We start from the raw sequence: 23,845 nt of genomic DNA, 5'->3' as shown, positions 1-23,845 counted from the left end.
ACCAATACACTAAAAGTAATCCAATGTCAGTACATGAAATTATTTAGTATTTTTTTCTCCATGATTGAATATACAAAGATAACGGAAGTAGAGTATTCTTCTGCTGTAAAGACGGGTGGAATATGTCAAAATCCACTCGCTGGATTTTCTTCAAATAGTCCTCTAGTGTAACCTGGGAAAGAGAGCATTGTCAGTAGATCATAAAGCGAGCAAGCTTCCCCAACAAACTAAAGAAAAAGTATAGCTGGACACGGTGGCCACACCTGCAATCCTAACTCAGAAAACTGCACCAGGTGGATTGCCAAGAGTGTGAGGTCAGCCTGTGCTACTTGGTGAAATCAAGGCCAGCTTGGGCTAAAAAGTTAGACCCCCATCTCAAAAAAAAAAAGAAAAAAATCAGATATGAGTAAGAGAAGGCTGGAAGCAGTACCAGCCTGGGCTTCATAGAAAGACTGTTTCAAAGAAAGAGAGACAGTACAAGTACTAAAGCAACTTTAGTTTCCTGAGGTGACATGACATAATAAGAAAAACATTCTTTCCCCCAAGACAATGTCTCTTTATGTAACCCCAGCCAGCCTAGAACTCCTGACCCTACAGCCCAAGCACTGGCTTACTTACAAGCGTGCAGGACTGCAGCCAGTCCATGAAGTGCTGATTTAGCTGGTCAGGCACTGGCCTACATGCCCACCCTCACAGCCACCGGAAGTTGATTCATTTTGCACTCCATGGTCCTCAGACAATGTCCATAGCAGGGTGGGTGTCAAACAAGGGCTACTTAGGCCGATTGCAGACTTTTTATTGTTGTGTGTGATGTGTGTGGGACTCAGAAGGGCTGGCTCTCTTCTTCTACCATGAGCTCCAGACCAGATCCTCAGACTAACCCCACAAACGCCTCCCTGGCCCCACACCTGAGAACTGTGTGGACCAGTCTCTTCTACCTCTGCCTTCTGGGGATGGAATTCAGATCAATAGGCCTATATAAGAAGCACCTCTAGCCCAGGTGGTGGTGGCCTTTAATCCCAGCACTCAGGAGGCAGAGGCAGGTGGGTCTCTCTGAGGCCAGCCTGGTCTATAGAGTGAATTCCAGGGCAGCCAGGGCTACACAGGGAAACCCTGTCTGAAAAACCAAAAGAAAAAGAAAAGGAAAGAAGCCCCTTTACAGCTGAGCCATGTCACAGCCCAGCACCCAGGAATCTGACTCAGGAAAATACCTTTTAAACAAGCCTTCCAGGTTACTCTGATGCAGCCAGCTCAGCAAGGACCTGTGGGCTGGCACTACTGTGTGTTCCGGTCACCATGGAGACACACTCACAAGGTGGTATCTTCTATCATTCCCATTTTACTGATGAGTACACTGAGGGGTTACGGAAATGAAGGCCCATGGCTACAGAGAGGAGAGCAAACCCAGTGTGGCCTGGCTGCAGAGCCTGTGCCCAGGACCACCCAGAAGTACAGGTGTGGCCACTCAGAGTAATCACTGCCCCCAGGAGGCAGTGAACCAGAGCCAGGACTGGACAAAACTAACCCTGAGAACTGGCCCCAGTCACAGGACCCAGCCTTCTCGGCTGAAGCACTCACCGTCTGAAGAAAAGCAGGAAATGCTTTAGCAGGGACGCTTCTGTGGAAGGACCTCGCCTTAAAGGAAAGGAAAAATCTGGTTGGAATGCGTCTGAAAAGTCTCCCTCTGAGGGTGAGCACAGTTCAGACAAAAGCAGCAAACAGCCACCTCCTGCGGCCAGCTCAGCTTCAAAGGCAGCTGTGTGTAAACCCTCTTCCTTGTAGGGGTGGCTGGGGACATCCAACTCCCTGACATCTCCCCTAACTCTGCCCCTCAGCCCTGCACTAACACTTCCCTAGCTTGGCTCCCTGTGTAGATCTATTGCAGATAACCCTCTCTGGTGGTCTCCTGCCTCTAGTCTAGCTCACTCAACACTGGTGAGTCCATGTTGTTACAGAATTACATCATCTTAATCAGGGATGGCTATTCTTCCTGAACTCAGATGCCTCAGTATTCAACCCCTAGTCTCAAGTCAACCTGACTCTGCCAGGCCCACTCGGGCTGGTGCCATCAGCGGGCACTGGCCAGACCTAGCCTTGTCCCCAGGCCTTCGTCTGCATTGCCTCTTACACCCTGCCTCTACTTCCTGACTGCACACTAGGGTTTTATGCCCCGAGATCACCCACAGTTTGCTATACCGTGGTCACCTTTCTCTCGGCCTCTCTCAGCTTTCTTCTCCGCTCCCGGATGCAGCCCCAAGCCCCCGTCTGCCCTTTGCCTTCTTCCTAACAGATGGCCCTGCTTCCTTCCACTCCATGAATGGATGTGGCCGCAGGGCTCTGTCCCTCATCCTCATCTAGAGGCACACTCTGCTTGAGCAACAGCACCCAGAAAGTGACTCTCACACGGTGACTCCAATTCTGACCTTCCCAAGTCATAATCCTGCATCCTCCAGTAGCCCATCTCCCTAAATGTCAGTCCTCTCAAATCCACCTACAGCCAGGACAAAGATCAGCACACCGCTGTGTGGCATCTCTGACTGGCACTGGTTGACTTTGTGTGAACTCACTGTGCAGCCTCTGACTTGCTCTCCTCACCACCTTGTGACAGTCAGTTACCAAGTTTCATTGTGGGTGTGGGCACACGCACATGCATCTCCCTCTAAAAACACCGTATCCTTCTCCAAGTAAACTGAACAGTGGAAAGCACAGCCGTGTCAAGCCCCGACCCCCACACCTACGCAATGGCAAAGGCTTCCACTAGTCTCTGTGGATGCTGACACATGTGTGGAAGCTTATCAGTTTATCGCCTGAGACCACTCTCCTACAGAACCTCTCACTGACACTAGCTAAGCCTTCCTCCTGGTGCTCAGATACTAAACACTGGTTTCCAGCAACAACTGTCCTCAGAGTGAGCACACACCAGCTGGTCCTAGTTTTCCTGTCTCTGCTGACACTTCTTCATTCCTGAGAAGCTCCAGTGAGGTCCAGGACCAAGCTGTGTGGGCCAGATGTGACGAGACACTAACTCATCTCCCAACCTTCCCCCCACTAAAACTATGTGTACATTTGTGTGTCTGTCTGCTCATGAGAGCAGGTGCCCAGGGAGGCTAGAGGCATCGGGTCTCCCCTGCCCCCAAGCTGGAGTCACAGGTGGTGGTTCTAGGCCACCTGATGTGAATGTGCGGATTGAACTCAGGTCCTGTAGCAAGAAAAATCTGCTCTCTTAACCATTGAGCCATTTGTCTCCAGTTTCCCATCCTTCTTGTCTCAAACGCTGCTAGAGTCAGGCATGGTAGCACACACCTATGTTTCAAAGCACACACACAGCAAAACCCAGTCTCAAAAACCCAAAAGCAGCAGAAACAAACAGAACCCATTTCTGCCTGTTTTCTACTGCAGCACTAATATCACAGCTTTACTCCATGGGGACAAACTAACTTATATTGCACTTACTACATGGCAGGTGCTATTATGAACTCTTTATATGTTAGCTCATCTATCTAAATAATACTTTGGGTAGGAAGTACTACGATCCTCCTATCTATGTGGGAGCTGGGGCATGGTGAAGTTATAATGCAATCAATAATCACAGGACTAGATTACAGCCAGGCTTCTGCTTCTGAGTGTATACCAGCATCCTCCACGTTCTTGAATTTCTCAAAAGCCTCCAAAGAACCTCGATGGTTCTTCAACCCAGCGCTCCAATTATTTTCTAGGAGTGGATTGCATGTAACCAGTAAGTGGGCAGCTTTCAGTCCTAGCCACTGAAATCACTTAGAAGCCAAGGATTCAAGCTCTCGGGCAGCTTTCCTAAGATGCGGAAGAACCCTGAGTTGATCCCGAACACTACACAACAAATAATCTTTTTTCAATTTTTTAAATTAATAATTTTTCATTGTTTGTTTGGTTGTTTGGGACAAGTGTGTCTGTGTAGCCCTGGCTGTCCTGGTACTACCGCTGTAGAACTCAGAGGTCTGCCTGCCTCTGATATTAAAGGCAGGTGCCACTATGTCTGGCCACAACAAACAAACTAATAAAACACTTTGGAAATTATAACTCTCAGTTTAAGTTACTCTATCAATTTCCAGGTAGAAAGGCCTAGAACTTGGAATTTGGGAGAGGTAGATCTCTGTGTATTTGCAGCTGGCCTGCTCTACACAGTGAGTTCTAGACTATCCAGGGCTGTCTAATGGAACCCTATTTCAAGAAAGATTTAGTCCACCTTCACAATTACACACACACGGTGAAAAAAAGTGTCCAAAAGGAATTAAATAGAAAGTGAAATGACTGTTCACAGACATCTCATTAGAGTGGCTAGGACACATTAATTGAGCATGAGGGACAAGCTGGGATAAGGAGCGTTCCGGAACCTCCATGGTAACAGGGAAGCAGAGCACTCACTCAACAGGACAAGACCCAGGAAGTCCGAGCCAGCTGTAAATCCAGCAGGCAGCAGCAACAAGCCCGGACATAAAAGGGGCAACCGAGATGCAGCTGTGGATGGGGTCCAGCAGGGAGACAGACTGTGCATGGGTCCAGCAGGGGAGGCAGACTGTGCATGGGTCCAGCAGGGAGACAGACTGTGCATGGGTCCAGCAGGGGAGGCAGACTGTGCATGGGTCCAGCAGGGAGACAGACTGTGCATGGGTCCAGCAGGGGAGGCAGACTGTGCATGGGTCCAGCAGGGAGACAGACTGTGCATGGGTCCAGCAGGGGAGGCAGACTGTGCATGGGTCCAGCAGGGAGACAGACTGTGCATGGGTCCAGCAGGGAGACAGACTGTGCATGGGTCCAGCAGGGAGACAGACTGTGCATGGGTCCAGCAGGGGAGGCAGACTGTGCATGGGTCCAGCAGGGGAGGCAGACTGTGCATGGGTCCAGCAGGGAGACAGACTGTGCATGGGTCCAGCAGGGAGACAGACTGTGCATGGGTCCAGCAGGGGAGACAGACTGTGCATGGGTCCAGCAGGGAGACAGACTGTGCATGGGTCCAGCAGGGGAGGCAGACTGTGCATGGGTCCAGCAGGGAGACAGACTGTGCATGGGTCCAGCAGGGGAGACAGACTGTGCATGGGTCCAGCAGGGAGACAGACTGTGCATGGGTCCAGCAGGGAGACAGACTGTGCATGGGTCCAGCAGGGGAGACAGACTGTGCATGGGTCCAGCAGGGAGACAGACTGTGCATGGGTCCAGCAGGGGAGGCAGACTGTGCATGGGTCCAGCAGGGAGACAGACTGTGCATGGGTCCAGCAGGGGAGACAGACTGTGCATGGGTCCAGCAGGGAGACAGACTGTGCATGGGTCCAGCAGGGAGACAGACTGTGCATGGGTCCAGCAGGGAGACAGACTGTGCATGGGTCCAGCAGGGGAGACAGACTGTGCATGGGTCCAGCAGGGGAGGCAGACTGTGCATGGGTCCAGCAGGGAGACAGACTGTGCATGGGTCCAGCAGGGGAGACAGACTGTGCATGGGTCCAGCAGGGAGACAGACTGTGCATGGGTCCAGCAGGGAGACAGACTGTGCATGGGTCCAGCAGGGGAGGCAGACTGTGCATGGGTCCAGCAGGGGAGACAGACTGTGCATGGGTCCAGCAGGGAGACAGACTGTGCATGGGTCCAGCAGGGAGACAGACTGTGCATGGGTCCAGCAGGGAGACAGACTGTGCATGGGTCCAGCAGGGAGACAGACTGTGCATGGGTCCAGCAGGGAGACAGACTGTGCATGGGTCCAGCAGGGGCAGCAGCGTGGGCCCCGAAGGCAGACACAGTCTGTGGGTGAGCAGGGAACCCAGGTGAGAAAGCTCAGGCTCCTCACTCACAAAAGGGTGTGTTCACCAGCTGAGGGCAGGAAGGGGCTTTTCTAGAGTAGGAAGTTTCCAAGAGTCCCTGAGATAAACCCTGGGAATCCAATGAACAGTGGAATGAGACTGCCAAGGTCAGAATCAAGAGTGTGCTACAGAAATGCTATCATGTGTATACAAATCCAGTGTCTTAGTGAGGGTTCTATTCTGTGATGAGACACCATGGCCACAGCAACTCCTATACAGGCAAACAGGACACTGTGATCTCAGCTTGTAAGACCTGAAAGCCGGCCTCCACAGTGACATACTTCCTCCAACAAGGCCACACCTCCTAATAGTGCCCGTCCCTATGGGCCAAGCATTCAAACACCTGACTCCATGGGGCCATACTTGGCTGTGGAAAATTTAACTATGTAAAGATGCATAGTATTTGTTTATGCTTTGGAATATTACTTTAACTGTATAAAGATGTATTGCATCTGCTTCACCTTGCCTGCCTGAGGTATCTGATTGGTTTAATAAAAAGCTGAACAGTCAATAGCTAGGCAGAGAGGGATAGTTGGGGCTGGCAGGCAGAAGGGGTAAGTAGGAGGAGAAATCTAGGCTAAGAGAGAGGAAAGAGAGAGAATGAAGGAGAAAGAGAAGGGCATACCCAGAGCCAGATGCCAGGCAGCTGCCAGTCAGGCAGGAGAAGCAGGAAACGCAGGACACACAGGAAGGAAGGAAGGAAGGAAGGAAGGAAGGAAGGAAGGAAGGAAGGAAGGAAAGAAGGAAGGAAGGAAGGAAGGAAGCCATCCAGCAAGCCCCGAGGCAAAACACACATGAAGAGAAACAGGCTGTCATAAGAGCTAGCAAGAACCGAGCCTAAGTTAAGGCTGAGTGTTCACAGCTAGTAACTCTTCGTGTGTAGGAGCTGGCTGATGGCCCAAAAGGAAGCCTGGTATAAAGCCTATTCAGACCATGACAGATAGCATGCCATGGAAACAGCCCCGTCTAATAGTGACAACTCCCTAAACAACTGGGTAAAGGAACTACTCACATGCTTTAGGTGCAAGTGTGCCTGGCTGGCAATGTCATATATTACATCTCTCACATTTCTATCTTGTTTCCTCTGTAGAAAGTCCTCCTGTGAAACACCATGCTGTGAAGAAAATATAATTTCAGGAATCTACAAGCACACTTAAAATCAATATTGCTTAAGAAAACAGGCAGAGACAAACACATGTAGATATAGGACCATGGCTAATTTTAAAACTGTGTGTGTTTAAGTAATGGTCAATCTCCCTTATCAATTTGATCGGCTATATACTCAACTAAGAGACATGTGTGTGAGACATGCGTGTAGGTGGGTCTGTGACCGTATTCCCCGAAGGTTAACTAAGGGGAAGATATCCTTCCAGATGGGCAGACATAGAATGTCTGAATGAAAAGCAGTGCTGTTTTTGCCTGCTACCCTTGCTCCTTGTGGTGAGTGCATCTGCCATGCTGCAGTCATCCTTCACTGACGCTGGAGGACAGCTCCTCTGGCCTTCAAATGTACACTAAAGAGCTACAGCTCTCCAGAAACCCCCAGACCTTCAGTGCCAGGCTGGGATTGCTGTGGCATCTAGCCACGGGGACTGACCACGCTCTCAGCCTCTCCTGTGGGCAGGCAGTCCATGACGCAAGCCAGTGTTATAGACCCGTTAGAATACATAATCATTCTACTAGTTCTGTTTCTCTAGCAAACCCCAACCATTACAGTGTGTGTGGTGTATGGAGAGAGAGAACATAACAAAATACAAAAGGATTAAAAGAAGGGCTGGAGGGATGGCTCAGTGGTTAAGGGCACTTTTGCTCTTGGCGAGGACCTGGGGGCTCCCGGCTCAGCTCCCACACCTGTTGGCTCAGAACTTCCTGCTCCAGAGGGTCTAAGAGTCTCTCTGGCCTTCACAGGCACTAATGGGCATATATACACATTCACATATTCATACACATACAAAATATAGGTTTTTAAAAGTTTAAAAGGGCAGACGGTAAAGAACCTCATTCAAAACCAGTCACATTTTCAGACACTGCGCCATCTCTCCAGCCTCTGATAAACATTTTTAAAAGACATGCTCCAGCGGGTGAGGTGGCCAACACCTGTAATCCCAGTACTGGAGAAGTGGAGACAGGAGGGTTACAAATTCAATGCCATCCTCAGCCACTTAAAGATTCAAGACTTCAAGTTCAGCCTGAACTACCAGAGTGATGGGGGGTGTCCGTCTGTAAATGTTTCTCTTATTGGTTAAAGAATAAAACACTGCTCAGCCAATGAGGCAGGAGGATAGGCAGGTCTAGGAGACAAGGAGAATTCTGGGAAACGTAGAAAGACTGAGTCGTCATGTAGAGCCTGGGAAGAGAGGACCCTCTGGGCATTCTCCAGTAAGCCAGGACCACATGGAAATCTATAGGTTGATAGAAATGGGTTAATAATTAAGACAGTGCTAGCCAATAAGAAGCCCAAGCCACTGAACAACAGTTTTATAATTAATGTAGTGTCTGTGGGTTTATTTGGGGCTGAAGGGCGGCAGCAGTACCCTGCAAGGCCAGAAAAGTTTCAACAATGAGAGAACTTGTCCCCAAAACAAAATCAACAAATGCTATTCTTACTGATAAAATAAATGACAAACAGACCCAGGTGAGGTTACTATAACTACGTGAAGGGACTTAGTCACTGGCAAGGAGGTGCAGGCTATCCAGGCCGTCTTTCCTAGCTGAGTATCTCAGTAAGCAGGGCAAAAGCAGGAAGTGGTGTGCCACATCTCAAACAGCAAGGGAAGAAACAAAAGAAACGAAGAGCGACTCCGCTCGCTCCTGCCGCCCTCAGGGAGCCATCAGCAGGTCACCGCCTCACCTGCACACAGACATCCATGGGCAGGAACACTTTCCTCCGGCTGCCATGATAGGGTGTCGCTCTCAAGCACGTGACAATGCCTTGTGCCTTTCCAATGTGGCTCGCGGCATGGTCTGCATGAAGATCCTTCACGCCTAGAATGACAGACACCAAAAGGGGTTGCTCTATTGCCCTTGAAGCATAGTAAACCAAGAGAAATGGCATGAGACATCATCTGAACCCAGAAAAAGTATTTATCCTGTTCAACATCTGGAAAATAGGATTTATGAGGGAAAGTGGGTGCCAGGGATGAGCCAACCATCTTCCTGCTAGTAGGTATCCAAATGTGCACTCGTTAACTCTCCAACTTTAGCACACACACAGAATTTAACCAAATTTTGTGGAAAACTTGAGTGTTTTCTTTCTTTCCTCAAAGCAATTTCATAACAACCTTACTTTTAGGGTGCAGAAGGACCAGCCTGGGACATTCAACAGGAACTGTACTCTGGGTTCTGACATAAAGACAGATCACTCTCTTCAAATAAGATACTACTGTCCTTGGCCCCAATAATCTCCTCCTTATAATAAGATGCCAACAACTTGGAACAAGCTCAGATGAAAAGTGCCATTTCAAATGTTCTTAAAGGAGAGGAGAAAGAAAAATCTCATGAAACTGTGTAAGTATAGTTTTGCTCTATCCCTCCCCGCCATGGGGCAGAATTCTTGACAGGGAAGAACTGAAGTTCAGCCCCTCCTGCTCCTGTGAGAGTCTGAGCACTTAGGAGTCTGCACTCCGAAGAAGATGAATGCACACGTGTAAATGGAGTCCAAGCTGGCCTAGATAATAAAAACCCGGAGTCAGATATAGAGGAAATGCTGAGAGATCAGGGAGAAGGCGGCTCGAGCCACAGCCACCTTTACCTCATTAGTTTCCCAGCAGAAAAGAGAGCGAGTTCCTGTTTCCTCCCATTTACATCCTCTCTCCGCCCAGCCATCCCACTTCCTGTCTGTCTGAACAGACCTCACTTCCTGTCTGAACAGATCCCTGACCTCTATGGTTAGCTAGTGGTGAGCGCCATCCTCTGATCTGCAGACAAGCTTTATCAGTACAAGCAAGACCACACACAGACAGATAACAGAGGTGTTCCCTTACTTCCTATTAAAAACAAAAGTCGGCTGGTAGAGCACACCTTTAATCCCAGCACTCAGGAGGCAGAGGCAGGAGGATTTCCGTGAGTTAAAGGATTGCTTGGTTTACATACTGAGTTCCAGGTTAGCCAGGATTACATCAAAAATAAATAAAAGTTGTGGCTAGGCATGATAGCACATTCTTGTAATCAAAGCCCTTAGGGAAGCTGAGGCAGGAGGATTCACGCTAGTTTGAGACCAGCCTAGTGTGTACAGTGAAGCTGTCTCAAAGGGGAAAAACTGTTACTTCATGGACAATACAAACAAACTTAGAAATGCAGTCTGAGGCATAAAGGGGAAAGCATCTTACCCAGCACCTCCAGTGTCAAGTAAAGAAGAGAGCTCTGTGTGTTCTCAGCATAATTCTCAAGCTCCTGGATATTGCGATATGCTCTGTCATCAAGATTCTTTTCCTGAAGTCAAAGAAAACACAAATGAAGGTGCTGAATTATTACTCTAGAATGAAAAGTGCTAATTTTTTTTTTTTTTTTTTTTTTTTTTTTGCCTGAAATAAATCAGAATGTCCTTGCTGAGATCTTTTAAGTTTACCTTTAACTAAGAGACTAAAAACAAATGAAAAAAAGATGTCAGAATTCATATAATCTACATTTGTCACTCTTTTCCAGTCAAACCAGAAGAACTCAGAGGTGAGAAGTCGTTAGTTAGCTTTCTTTTACAATTTAAACCATTCAAAGACCTACAGAATATGGCGTTTAAAATGGTTAACTAGGGTTTTTCATGACAGTGAGACGCAACCGTTCCTGGCAACACCAATTACATCAGAGAGGAAGATGGGCATCCAAGAAACTTGTTGTGGAGTTTGCCTTCAACATGAAAGGAATGCCCATTTGGACAAGAAACTGCTCTCGCCTGGACAGCCTGACAGCATGCACACTATCCACACTGAACACACAGGTCACAAAGAAAAGTGACTGCTGAACTTGCCAAGGAACAGGACGGCCATTCAGAAAGTCTGCCAGACATTCTGGGCCTGTAGGCTGAAGAAGGATGCCCCAATGTTACAGAGGAACTTTGGGTGACTGTCCAGGCAGTGAGATGTTTCTCTCAATTCTAGAGTTTGTATATTATCCTTCTGGAGTCTTCGATGGAGTTGAAGACAGAGAGTATGGCTATGGTTTTCCTTAGTTATGATAAAAGGTAAGTTACACATAAAACTTTAGGCTCACAAAAATAGATTGACAGAATATTTTATTTACATTTTGACAAATGTTAATGGGCTAAATATTGTAATTATAATTCTTGACTGATAACTGTTTTGTTCTATATAATCTTTTACTATGTTAAAGTTAAAACCTTCCTTTTTATTTAGACAGAAAAGAGGAACCGATGAGGGGTGTCCTGCATGCTGTGCATATGCTTCTCCTATTGGTTGATGAATGAATGCTGATTGGCCAGTAGCCAGGCAGGAAGTACAGGTGGGTCTACCAGACGAGGAGAATTCTGGGAAGAGGAAGGCAGAGAGAACCACCAGCGAGATGCCATGTCGCGACTGGGAAGATAGGAAGCCAGGCATTCTCTGGTAAGATGAGGCCATGTAGAAATATAAATTAATAGTTATGGGTTAATAAGTAAGATAGAGGTAGCCAGTAAGAAGCCTAAGCCATTGGTCAAACAGTTTATAATTAATATATGCCTGTGTGTGTTTATTTGGGACTGAAGGGTGGCAAGGCTAGGCAAAACAGAGACCTCCATCTTCACTTAACAGATTTGTGTAGTGCACAATAAAGATTAAAACATAGCTAGGCATGGAACTGGAGTGGTACTTCGTGGCTAAGAGTCCTTACTGCTCTTGCAGAGACCCAGGCTTTGTTCTTAGCATGCCAGGGATCCAATGTTCCCTGACCACCTCAGACACACCTACACATGCTGTATGAAACATTCATGCAAAGTAGTTATACATATAAAATAACTTTAAATATAGTTTTCATTCTATATAATCTTTTTAAAATTCTGAATAAATGCCAAGCCAGCCAGGGCTACCTGAGACCCTGTCTCAAAAGACAAGAATAATTCCCTACCCCAATCAAAGTCTTACATATCAGTGCTAACAAATCACCTCTCAAAATAAGGCTCAAGAGTAGCTGGAAGGGACAACCCTGCAGGCACTGGGGTTCCCTTCTTCAGTTCTTATTGGTTGCTCACAGTCTCTGTCTATTTTATTGCTGAGTTAAAAGAGTCCTGACGTATGGTAGATATTAAGCATTTACCAGATAAGTGACTGACAACGTATTTCCCATTCTCCCTAGGTTTTCAACTGTTTGAAGCATTTAATCTTGATGAATTTTAATCTACTCTTTTCTTTTTTCCTATCTATGCCTTTGGTATCATCTTTTAGAAACATCACCTAACTTTAAATCACAAAGATTTACAGTTTACATCAATGTTTTTTCCAAAGTTTTGTTTTGTTTTTGGATCTTTAATAGGCCATCAAACTAAATTGCTGACTTTCAGATACACTGTGAGGAAGGGGTCCTGACTCAGTCTATTTATTTATTTAGCTTTAATATTACTGTACCTAAGAATGACCTTGAACCTTCACCCCACATGCCCAGTGCTGGGATACAGAGCTGCACCACGACACCTAGCTAGAGTCCTTTTGCAGCTGTATACCCTGCGGTCCCTGCACTATCTACTGAAACAATACCTTTCCCCTGAATTGTCCAGATACTCTTGCCACTCAACTGACCATAAATATACTCATAATTGACTGACTGATATAACTGTGTGTCTGAATATATGACAGCAGGTATAATGGTTGCATATGGACATGTGGTGGTCAGAGGACAACTCTGGGAAGCCAGCTCTCTCTTGTCACTTTTGGGACCAAGGGGTCAAACTCATGACATGAGGCTTCTGCAGCCAGCACTTTTACTTGCTGAGCCATCTTGCCTGGCCCTGTACTCTACTTTATACCACTCATCTGTATGTCCGTCCTCTGCCAATACCACAGTTTGATGACTACAATGTTACAGCTACGCTTTCATATAAACAGCTTATTAACTGAACGAGGAGGAGAGGATGACGATGGAGGAGGAGAGGATGACGATGAAGGAGGTGAAACTTAGATGAGGCCTGCATCACAAGTGCAGCTTCCAGCAAGCTGGACATGATGGGACACACCGGTAACCCTGCACCCCACAGGAGCAGCTAGGTGACCTATCAGAAGCTCTAGAACAGGGTGACCACATGGAGCCTGGCCTTAAAAAAAAAAAAAGGTAACCTGAGTCCTTTACTTTACCCAGTCTCCCTTCAGCCACTAAATGTGGGAATGAGTATGATGGCATACTCTTGTAGCCCAGTACTCAGGAGACTGCTCCAAGTGAGAATTCTAGTGAGTTCCAGGTCAGTCAGGGAAGAGACACACAGTGAGACCCAGTCTCAAAACCTTTTAGGGCTGGAGAGATGACTTGGTGTTGAGAGCATTTGCTGCTCTTTCGGGTGACTCTGTTGATTGTCAGCATAAAGTCTGTCTACAATGACTAAAACCAACTAACTCCCATTCCGGAAGATTCAACACTTTTTCTGGTTTCCTTGGGCAATGCACACACATGGTGCTATATTTGCAGGCAAAACACCTATACACATAAAATTTAAAAATCTTAAAAAACGGTAATAATAACTTAGGGGCCAGGGATGTAGTTCAGGGGGTAACATCCATAAACCCAGCACAGCATGAACACTAGGAGCAGAACTGACCAATCGGAGCCCATTCTGTATGGAGAGACAGGGGTGCGGGCGTGGCGAGGGGCCTTGGTCCTGCCTCAATGAGATGATGGGGACAGACTTAGAGGACTTCCTAGGGGAGGCCTTACCCATTCCCAGGAGCAGATGGGGGCGGGGAAGGTGTAGAGGTAGGGGAGGAGAGGAGGGAGGGGGAACTGCGATTGGAATGTGAAAATTAATAAAAAATAAAGAAAAGGAAACTAGGCACAGTGGCACAGACCTGTAATCATTATAAGCAAGAGGATGAGAAGTTGAAGGTCATCCTGCACCAGTGAGTTCAAGGACAGCCTGGGCTATCTGAGACCCTGTCTGAAAAAAAATTAAAGTGTAAGTAAATAAAGTAGATGTGCATTGTTCTGATAACGGTGTGTGATTAAATATTGGGCTGAGGAGGACACTGACCCAAAACACATTAAAAGGGCTACAAAACTGATGGCGGGGCCCAGAGCCGAAGCAGCTGGGTTGGGTCAGAATTTAGCACTGAGCAGTTAACAGTGGTGATCTCCGCCCCTGGGACCTCATTGTCTTTACTCCTTAGACACCATCTAAGAGCAGGGCAGACGTGTGGCCAGCCTTACCAGAGGTCACTTGAGCAGTTGGTGGCGGCAATAAATGAGTCATTTCTAAGGTACGGTGGTCACGTGTAGTCAGTGATGTTCTTCAGAAGGCTTTCTCCTATTTGCTTTCTTATCCACTGACCTACTTTTTGTAGTGCTATGGATTAAACGTAGCGTTGCAAAGTTTTACCACTGAGACACATCCCCAGGCCAGGAAGTCTTTCCTTCTAAGATACCTATGTGTTTACTGATCAAATGATACAACTCCTAGTCAACCCCTAGTTTACTTTTTTAAAATATCCAGTGGAGTCAATGAAGACAGAATATACATGAAACAAGATCAGATATCTGGGTGTGGAGACCTATTCCCCTTTGTCTGTAATGCCTGTAATTACAGGCCTTGGAACACACGAATGCACGCGCACGCGCGCACACACACACACACACACACACACACACGCACACACGAGCCTAGGTGCCAGCCTCTACCTGACTGGCAGTAGGGAGTGAGGTGACAGGTACGGCATATCAGGACGGACTACAGATAAAATACCTTTGTTCTCTAGTTTCCTTCCGCTGAAAGATTAACACGCATACAAAAATTTTTCCTCCATGAATAATTAACCTAAGGATCAAGAAGGGAAAACACTTAAGACTTAGGCAATTCCAACTTACCCTTTCATCAATGATTCTCAAAAGCCATCTTTTAGTTAGATTATGTCTCTTGACAGCCTAAAAAAACAAGAGCGTTGTTACTGTTTAGAAGGTACTAGAAATGACTTCTCTAGATATTAACAAAATACACCATACAATGCAAGTTAGGTAAGAGAACACTTGTTACCGCTCATCAGATAGGCAGCCATGCTGACAAGACATCAGGAGAAAAGCAATGACCTAGGGAGTCACATCAGGCCATTTCCAAGTAGAGTGACTTTGTATGTAAATAGAGTGACTTTGCATGTTTCCCACAGCCTTTTATCCCGCTGTCCTGGAACACATCTAATGATTCTACGCTCTTCCTTTTTCTTTTCTTCGTTTTCAAGTTAGGTGCCTTCATTTTTTGTTTTATTTTGACAACATTTCTCCCTTCCCTTCCCTCCTCTACACCCCCCCATGCCCGATTACACTTTTAAATAAAATCAAGAACCCAGTGGTGAGCTGCCAGCTGCCATACCTGACTTCAGTGCTCACATACTACATTCAGTCTTTCCCAGCACAGAGTCTCATTAGCAAAAATAACCACTTCCCCTAAGTGAAGAGCAACTAAAACGCGAGAACAACAGGGCATGGTTCCACACATTTGTAACCCCAGTATTTGGTAGCCCAGGAAGGAGGATCATTGTAAGTCTGAGTCTGAGCTATAGAGTAAGGCCCAAATAAATAAACAAACAGACAAATAAATAAATGGCAGTGACACGGTGGACAAGGTTCTCTCAGTAGTGACACCGTGAGAAGCATACATTTCCTATTGAAGCCCTCCACCAAGAATTCATACCCTACACCTAATGAGAAAATGTTAAGACAAACCCAAAATGAACGTCCAGAGAGGAAAAAAAACACGTTGAAGACTGACTACTCCTTAAGAAAATGGCTGGATGGTGGTGGTGGTGCACGCCTTTAATCCCTGAGCTCAGGAGGCTGTGGCAGGCGGATCTCTGGCTTTGAGGCCAGTCTGGTCTACAGAGTGAATTCCAGGATGGCTAGGGCTTCACAGATAAACCCTGTCTTGGGGGTGGGGTGATGTCAAGTGGGGTTGCCTAAGAGGGGGCCTGGTGGGGGGAGGTACATGGTGGGGTGGAGGCAGGCTGGAACTCTATGGTACAGTTTGTGCCTAGTATGTGAGAAGTCCTAACTTCAGTCTTCAGTACCACCAAAAAAAAAAAAAAAAAAAGAAAAAGTCTATGTCACTTGGGCAATGATGAGGCGCACCCGTAATTTCAGCACTGGAGATGCTGAGGCAGAAGGATTGCTACAAGTTCTAGGCCAGTCAGAGATGGTGGATGGTAGGAGTCGATTTACTGAATTTTCAAGCCGCTCTAGCTATAGGAGAGACTTGTCTCTAATCTTTTTGGGGTAGGGAGGGGTTGCATGATTTCTTTTGAGATGGGTCTTCTCATGAAGCCTAGGCTGTGGCTTCCAGCACCACTGCCTGGGCCTCCCAGGGTTAGGGTTAGAGTTAGCACTAGTATAGCAGGAAAATAACCCCATTATCAGGAAATCCCAAAATACTCACTGTGTGTGTTTGTGTATATGTGTATATGTATATTCACACAAATAATTCTTCCTAACTCATTTGAGTGTGTTCATCATTTTCATAATGTAATACACTAAGTATTTTAGTGGTGTGTGCGTGCGTGCGTGTACATATTAAGAAGGAGGGAAAGGGAGACAGAGAATAAAGCTGGAGAACACAAGAGAGGAAGAGGAACACTTGTACATGATTAAACAGGGCTGGGGATACAGCTCAGGGCTTGCCCTAAGTTTGCTTTCTGTTGCTGTGACAATAAAATATTCTGAAGAAACACAGGGAGGAAAAGATTTAGTTGGCTTACACTTCAGCTCACAGCCCATCACTAAGACAGTCAAGGCAGCTCCACCAGCCAGAACCTGAAGCAGAAACCACAGAGGTGTGCCCTTGGCTTGTTCACTGGCTTCTGCTCATGTGCATTTCTTATACAGCCCAGGACCAGCAGCCTAGGGATGGTACTGAACACAGACAGCGGGCTGGCCCTCCTAAATCAAGACAGTGCCTACGGAAAACCCACAGCCCAATCTGAAGGAGGCGTCAACTGAGGTCGCAAGGACTGAACTCAGATTGCAGGGCTTGGTTGGGAAGCTTTTGCCTGCTGCTTGTTTGTTTTTTGAGACAGGGTTTCTCTGTGTAGCCCTGGCTGTCCAAGAACTTGTTCTGTAGATCAGGCTGGCCTCGAACTCACAGATATCCACCTGCCTCTGCCTCCCAAGTGCTAGGATTAAAGGTGTGCGCCACCACGGCCCGGCTTCCCCTGCTTCTCTTTCACAAAATATGCTAAGAAAGTGTCGTTGCACACAAGATTAACACTTTCCTTTGCTCGGTCTGGATCAGAACTGGCAGAAAAAAAAAAAAAAAAAAAAAAAAAAAAAAAAGCTGCTTAGCAAAGAGAGCAGAAACATTCCTACCATCGCATCACACTTGCAGTTTCCATCCTGCAAAGTTGTGTGGAAAACATTAGCTTATAATACACAGGTAAAATTCCTGTTTTCCAACAAGATGCCTCAGGAGGTAAACACTCCTGCTGAGCAAGCCTCAGTACCTGAATTCACTGCATGGAATCTGGCAGTGGATGAGAACTGACTTGTCCTTGTCCTTGGACCACCATGTGTGCTCTGCCACATCCCAATACCTGGCCTCTCCCTCTCTCCCTATCCCTCTCCCACTCCACCCCCACCACACATAGAAAACAATAAATCGAATGTAATTAAGGTACATTTAATTCCATTTTAAAAGGAACATAGGGTCTGCTGAGATAGCTCGATCAATAAGTAGAGTGCTCACACCCAAGCATAAAGCCTGGAGTACCCTCCCACTACCCACGGGCAAAGCTGGGGATGGTGTAGTCCCAGCTTGTAGTCCCAGCTTCCATCCCTGTAGCCCTCTGGCCACTCAGATGAGCTTGCTTAGTCAGCTCCAGGTGTAATAAGACATGCTGTCTCAAAAGCCAACAAACAACAAAGGCGGCTGATGTCCACAGAATGCTGCTCGAGATTGTTTCCTGGCCATACACATGTACATACACACAACCCAAGAAATACAGAGCTTGGAGGTAGATGAATGGGTAAAATACTTCCTATGATAGGGGAACGGCCTGAGTATGGAGGGCCAGGCATGGTGACACACGTGTATAACCCCAACCAGGGAGTAGCTGGGGGAGGGGGGCGGGGATATAGATGCAGGAAGATCCTGGGAATTCACTGACCAGCCAGTCTGCCTGAATGGTCAGTTCTAGATTCAATGAACTAAGGTGGAGAGCAATAGAGGAAGGTACCCAAAGTCAATCTCTAGTCTGCACACTCACACAGTAAGTGAGCAGTTATCTACATCAGGTTAACTGAAGTGGAAAGACCCACAGTAAATGTGAGCAATACGGTTCCTGGGCTAGGGCGGCAGACTCAATGAAAAGAAGGGCCAATGAGGACACTCAGCAGGCAAAGGTACTGGCCACCCAGCCTGGCAACCGCGTTCAATCCCCACCCCGCACAGCGCTGAGTCCCACAGCGTGTACCCTGACCCTCACACTACTTCATGTGGGTAGCAAGCTGAGCACAAGTATTTACTGTTCTCTGCTTCCCGACTGGATGCAATGTGACTGACTCTCCCATTCCTGAGCTGTACTTTCCCCCACGATGGACTGTGCCCTTGGAACTGCAGCTCAAATAAGCCTCTCTTAAGGAAATTTTGCTGCAGCAAGGCAAGTAACTGACACGCAGCTCAGAACACTAAAGGAGCCCAAGACTGCTCAGGACAGATCCCACTACCATCACCACCAACGGAACTACATCCACCAACAAGTAGGCTCAAACACAGCTCTTATATATTGAAAATAATACACACACATGCATGTCAATATATATATATATATATATATGTATGTTTTTGTTTTACCTTCCAGAGCTCAATGGCCACGGGCTGGTGTGGGGGGCGGTCACAGTACATATATATATATGTGTGTGTGTGTGTACATACATACATACATACACGTGTCTTACCTTCCAGAGCTCAATGGCCACGGGCTGGTGTGGGGGGTGGTCACAGTATATATCTTCCACAGCTTTTCTCCAGAACTGCATTCGCATCAGTCCGATTGTTTTCTCAGAGACTGAGTCCTTCACCTGGAAACAAGAGCTTAGAAACTCAGTTCTGAGCTGCTCTGGTACTGTGGATCCCAAATCTGCAACTTGATTTCTTTTGGTGACTAACTTCAAATACCCAACATCAATTATATGAGGACAGCCAGCCACACATTTCCCCCTCAAAACTAATGATGAGTCAACAGCCTGGAGAGATGGCTCAGCAGTTGAGGGCGCTTGCTGCTCTGACAAAGGCGTTGTTTCCCAGCACCCATGTGGTGGCTCACAACCATCTGTAACTCCAGTTCCAGGGGAACCACATCCACTTCTGGCCTCCATGGGCACCAGGCACATATGCAGTGTACATACATACATGCTGGCAAAAAGGCTCATACATGTAACATTTTCAAAAAACCTTCCTTTAAAATGATAAACCAAGGAAGATTTTCCTACTCTCATACCCCTTTATGTAAGAGTGATTGCGTGGAGCTTGGCATGGCATACACCTTTATCCCCGGCACTTGGAAGGCAATGGAAGAAGGTTCTTTGTAGTTGGAGGGCAGCCTGGTCTACACAGCGAGTTCCAAGAAAGCCAGGGATGCATAGTGAGTCCTTATCTCAGAACAAAATGAAAACAGAGTAACTGGATGGTGCAGATGCCTCCGTGTCCCTGGGGAGCTGCTGGTTGGTAGCTTCGAAACTTTCCAGGGAAGTGTAGCTGAGGAGAGGGACAGACTGACTGGGACAGAGGACAGTAGCCAAGGCTCCAGCGGAAGGTGAGCTGCCAGGAGATGCACATGCTCAGCACTAGCAGTGGCAATAGCCTGATCTACACATGAATTAAGCTCACTCATATGGCTGAGTGTGTTGTGGTATGCGTACATGTACCACTTTCTTCAAGACCCCACACTCCCTAGTCCTTATTTCCAATATCTGACCTCTCCACTTGCTGTCCTGAGAAGACCAGGAACCTTTCACACAACTTCACATGTTTGCATCTGCCCATGTTCTGTCCACTTGAGGAAAAAGGCTCTAGTCTTCCCTTGTAATCCCGAGACAGAAACCAGCAGGGGTCTCCTAGACTTTCTGTGTTCTACCATGGAGGTCTGCCAAAATACTATCAATCTTCACTTCATATTAAATTTCAACCTTTTCCAGTTTTCTATGCACACACAAAGTATGTAACTGTTAAGAGAAAGCAGTACGATTCTCATTAGTTTATTCGATTAACAGAAAATGCTAACTGCAAATTTGTAATATCCTCAGGAAAACTTAAAAATCCAGAATCATTTCCAGAAACATTCAATTCATCAGCTAGTTTTATTTTTCGGTAGTGAATTAAGCCTAAGCAGTAGAAAACATAAACACTAGCAGCGACTTTAAGTACATCTAACATGAATTACTCTGTCTCGATTGTTCAGTACTAAGCATGTCCTACAAGCATCTTGTCACATTATTTTAATACCAGCCTGAGCCAGTTCCACATTGAAGGCCCTCAGTGCAGACACAGAGCTTCGACATCCTGCAGGAAACAGCAGGGAACACAAGTAACTTTCATAGTCCCGCTTCCTACAACACACAGAGCACAGAAAGGAAAGTAGTTAGCCTTCACTAAGTTGCACACAAAATACTGACAAAAAACAATGGAAACAAGCTTTGGTCCACAGTAGGCCTTGTTCTTAAATTATATAAGTTTCTCTACAATTACTTTTTTAAAATGTGGCTGCTTCTCATCCCCAACATGTTAAAAAGGAAATCTATGTTTTATTTTTATTTACAACTTAGCCAGGGTTTCTCAACCTGTGGGTCACTCACTACCCCTTTGCGTTGAATGATGCTTTTAAAGGGGTTGCCTAAGACCAATGGAAAATACAGAAATTTACATTATGATATATAACAGTAGCAAAATTACAGTTATGAAATAGCAATAAAAATAATTTTATGGTTGAGGGTCACCACGACCTGGGTATTAAAGGGTCACAGCGTTAGGAAGATTGAGAATCACTAGCTTAGAGGTCCTTGACACCAGGCATTTTTAAAATCAGGTGCTGGGGATGGAGAGATGGCTCAGCAGTTAAGAGCACAGGTTGCTCTTCCAGAGGACCCTGGTTTGATTCCCAGCATCACAACTGTTCCAGGGGGTCTGATGTCCTCTTCTGACCTATGGCACCAGGCATGCACAAGGTGCGCATACATAAATACATTCAGTCAAAACACATAAACATAAAATAAAATAAACACATCTTTTAAAAAAATGAACAAACAAACAAACACCTGGTGCATAGACCTTTAGTCCTGGCACTTGGGAGGAGGAGACAGGCAGATCTCTGTGACTTCCGGGTCAACCTGGTCTACATAAAGACCCTGTCTCAGCCCAATGGTGGTATCACACTCCCTTAATCCCAGACTCTGGAGGCAGAAGTGAGTTCAAGACCAGCCTGGTCTACAGAGTGAGTTCCAGGACAGCCAAGACTGTTAAACAGAGAAACCCTGTCCGAAAAACTTAAAAACAAAAAACCCTGTCTCAAAACAAAAACTGTACCAGATACCACTTTTAGCAAGGAAGGGTAAATCGTCTATGAAAGAACTCCAAGCTATCTTTCCTGGTACCACATCAATAGAACATAAGTCATGAGACTGTACTAGTAAATCTCGGGCAAATTCCTTGTTTCCTTCATCTGACATGAAGTGAAGATAATAACCTAACTCTGTGCCACACACTGATCTAATTGTTAAACTTTATTTTTTTAATTATATTTTTTATGTATATGCTTACACATGTCAATGCACCTCGTGCCTACCTAGTGCCTAAGAACGCCAGAGGGGATTGGCCCTCCTGGAACTGGAGTTACAGGCAGTTGTGAGCTGCCATGTGGGTGCTGGGAATCGAACCCACATCCTCCAGATCAGCCTGCGCTCTTAACTGCTGACCCCATCTCTCCAGGTCCTAAATGCTACTTCTTACAACCCTTGATGGGAGTTGCAATTTGTAAAGGCCATTAAGTTAGTTGGATTACGTTTTTGTAAACAATTTTTAGTAGGGTTTCATGAGGGTGACGTGCGGCCAAAGATGACCTTGAACACCACCACCCGTCCCTTCGCTCCCCCCCCCACCTCGATCCAGTCTCCTAAGGTCAGTCACAGGCGTGTGTGCCAGGTTTGTGAGGCGCCGTTGATCTAACGAACCCTCGTGCATGCTAGGCAAGCACTTCACAAACGGGGCTAAATCCGTAGCCTCCGTGAAACAGGCTTTAGTGAAACAGGCTTTAGTGAAACAGGCTTTAGTGAAAGAGGCTTTAGTAGTGCAGTGCACACGGAACCCAGAGTCATTTAGCGGCGGTAAAGTCACTCGCTGTCCCTGAATAGAAAGTGCTCAGCACGCAAAATTGCAAGGTGACGTGTTAGGCAGAGGACGAAGTCCTGCCAGGGTTCCACGGCCACGTGAACAGACACCCGCGCGGAGCCCGGCAGAACGCAGGACCCGGAGGACGCAGCCCCAGCTCGGGGCTCAGCACTGCCGGCCCCGCAGGCCCCGGGCTCTCGGGGATGCTCACCGCAGCAGCTGCAGGCAGTAGTGGTGGGAACCCGGGCCGCCGGGCCCGCTGGCCGCCGCCACGCTGCGCAGGACTGCCGAGGGCCCCGGGGGCCGCCGCACACGCTCCCACGCATCCCGAGGCGGCCGGCGGCGGAACAGCCCCGCCAAACCCAAAGGCCTCGGGCCGCCGACAGAACCGAGCATGGAGGTCGCCATGACACCCGCGTCGCGCGTGCCCTCCGACCCCGAGGCCACGCCCCCGGCAGCGCCACGCCCCCGGCAGGTCCCCGCTTGCATCCCGGCCAAGATGGGACGGACCAGAGCCAGGTGTCGCTGTGGGGCCACGCGCTGGCTGTAGGGCTGTCTCTCCAGCGCCATCCTCTCCCCGCCTTCCCCGAGACGCCCCGCCGTCCTCCTTCCGTCTTGGCTCTGCCGAAGCCTGCCGTACTGAATGCCCACTGCTCACCCTCACGTTCCCAGAGGCCTCCCCGTGTTGCCCTGAGTGGGTACCACTGGGTATCCCTGCAGCTCCAAGAGAGAAACACAAAGATGCTTGGCAGACGCCAACAGGTTCTGCCGCCGTTATCAAACACCAAATCACCAGCCGTAGTCACTTGCTGTTGGTGGTCTCTCAAACAGCCCAAGAGGGCGGGGTCATTACTTTGTTTCCTTTGACCATTGCAGAAGCCGACTTGTCTCTGCTTATATGAAGGCAAGCTCAAAGCCTGGGAGTACACATTTGTAATGCAAACACTAAAGAGGCTCAGATGAGAGAGTTGAGTGTTCGAAGCCAGCCTATGCTACACAGTGAGGCTGAAGCAAGACAGAAGGAGATAATTGTATAAATATGATCTTAGTCAAATTATCTGATATCAAAAGTGACTTTGATCTCTGAGTACTTTCATTTAGAGTATAATCAAAACAGGAAGCTCATTGCCTGTGCAAAAGAAATGTTAGTGGACACAGAAGAAGTATTTATTACCTGGGCCTTAAGACGAATTGGTTGCCCACTATGACTGCTTTGGTGATCACTCTGTGGTGGTGGCTAGAACTGATCTGTGCTGTGCACAAGACATAATGCCACATTTCCCCAAATATAACCCAGTTTTCATTGTTCTCTGGCTGATTAATAACTACACTGTAAAGAGTTATGTCTTACTCTTCTAAATGTTATTCCACCTCTGGTTTATTTTCTCATAGTTCCGAGTTCAGTACGCCAGCATTTTTTGTGTCCTGATGTTGGGTGCAGCCAACAGAATGTGTCCTCTACAGAGACAGCCAGTGCTCTCAACCCTTGCCCAACAAAACAGACTTCCTCACTATGGAAACTGCAGTG

At 47.2% G+C, this 23,845-nt stretch overlaps 2 protein-coding genes across 2 annotated transcripts in view; both read right to left on the bottom strand.

The window, feature by feature from the left end:
* The window catches only part of Ints8 (integrator complex subunit 8), a 439,588-nt gene that overhangs the window by 252,500 nt on the left and 163,243 nt on the right, over positions 1-23,845 (bottom strand). The gene's annotated exons all lie outside the window — the stretch shown is intronic.
* Ndufaf6 (NADH:ubiquinone oxidoreductase complex assembly factor 6) lies at positions 27-22,761 on the bottom strand. The gene is made up of 9 exons (XM_051198277.1): positions 22,529-22,761; positions 20,444-20,543; positions 18,894-19,016; positions 14,823-14,879; positions 10,157-10,259; positions 8,680-8,813; positions 6,841-6,942; positions 1,579-1,635; positions 27-172 (listed from the first exon to the last, which is right to left on the bottom strand). The coding sequence occupies exons 1-9, from the start codon at positions 22,723-22,725 to the stop codon at positions 44-46; spliced, it is 1,002 nt and encodes a 333-aa protein (XP_051054234.1). The 5' UTR covers positions 22,726-22,761; the 3' UTR covers positions 27-43.

This window comes from Phodopus roborovskii, unplaced genomic scaffold (genome assembly GCF_943737965.1).
Source record: "Phodopus roborovskii unplaced genomic scaffold, PHOROB, whole genome shotgun sequence".
Classification (NCBI taxonomy): Eukaryota; Metazoa; Chordata; class Mammalia; order Rodentia; family Cricetidae; genus Phodopus; species Phodopus roborovskii.
Note: the sequence above shows the minus strand (reverse complement) of the source record. Positions and strands in the feature narration are given on the sequence as shown.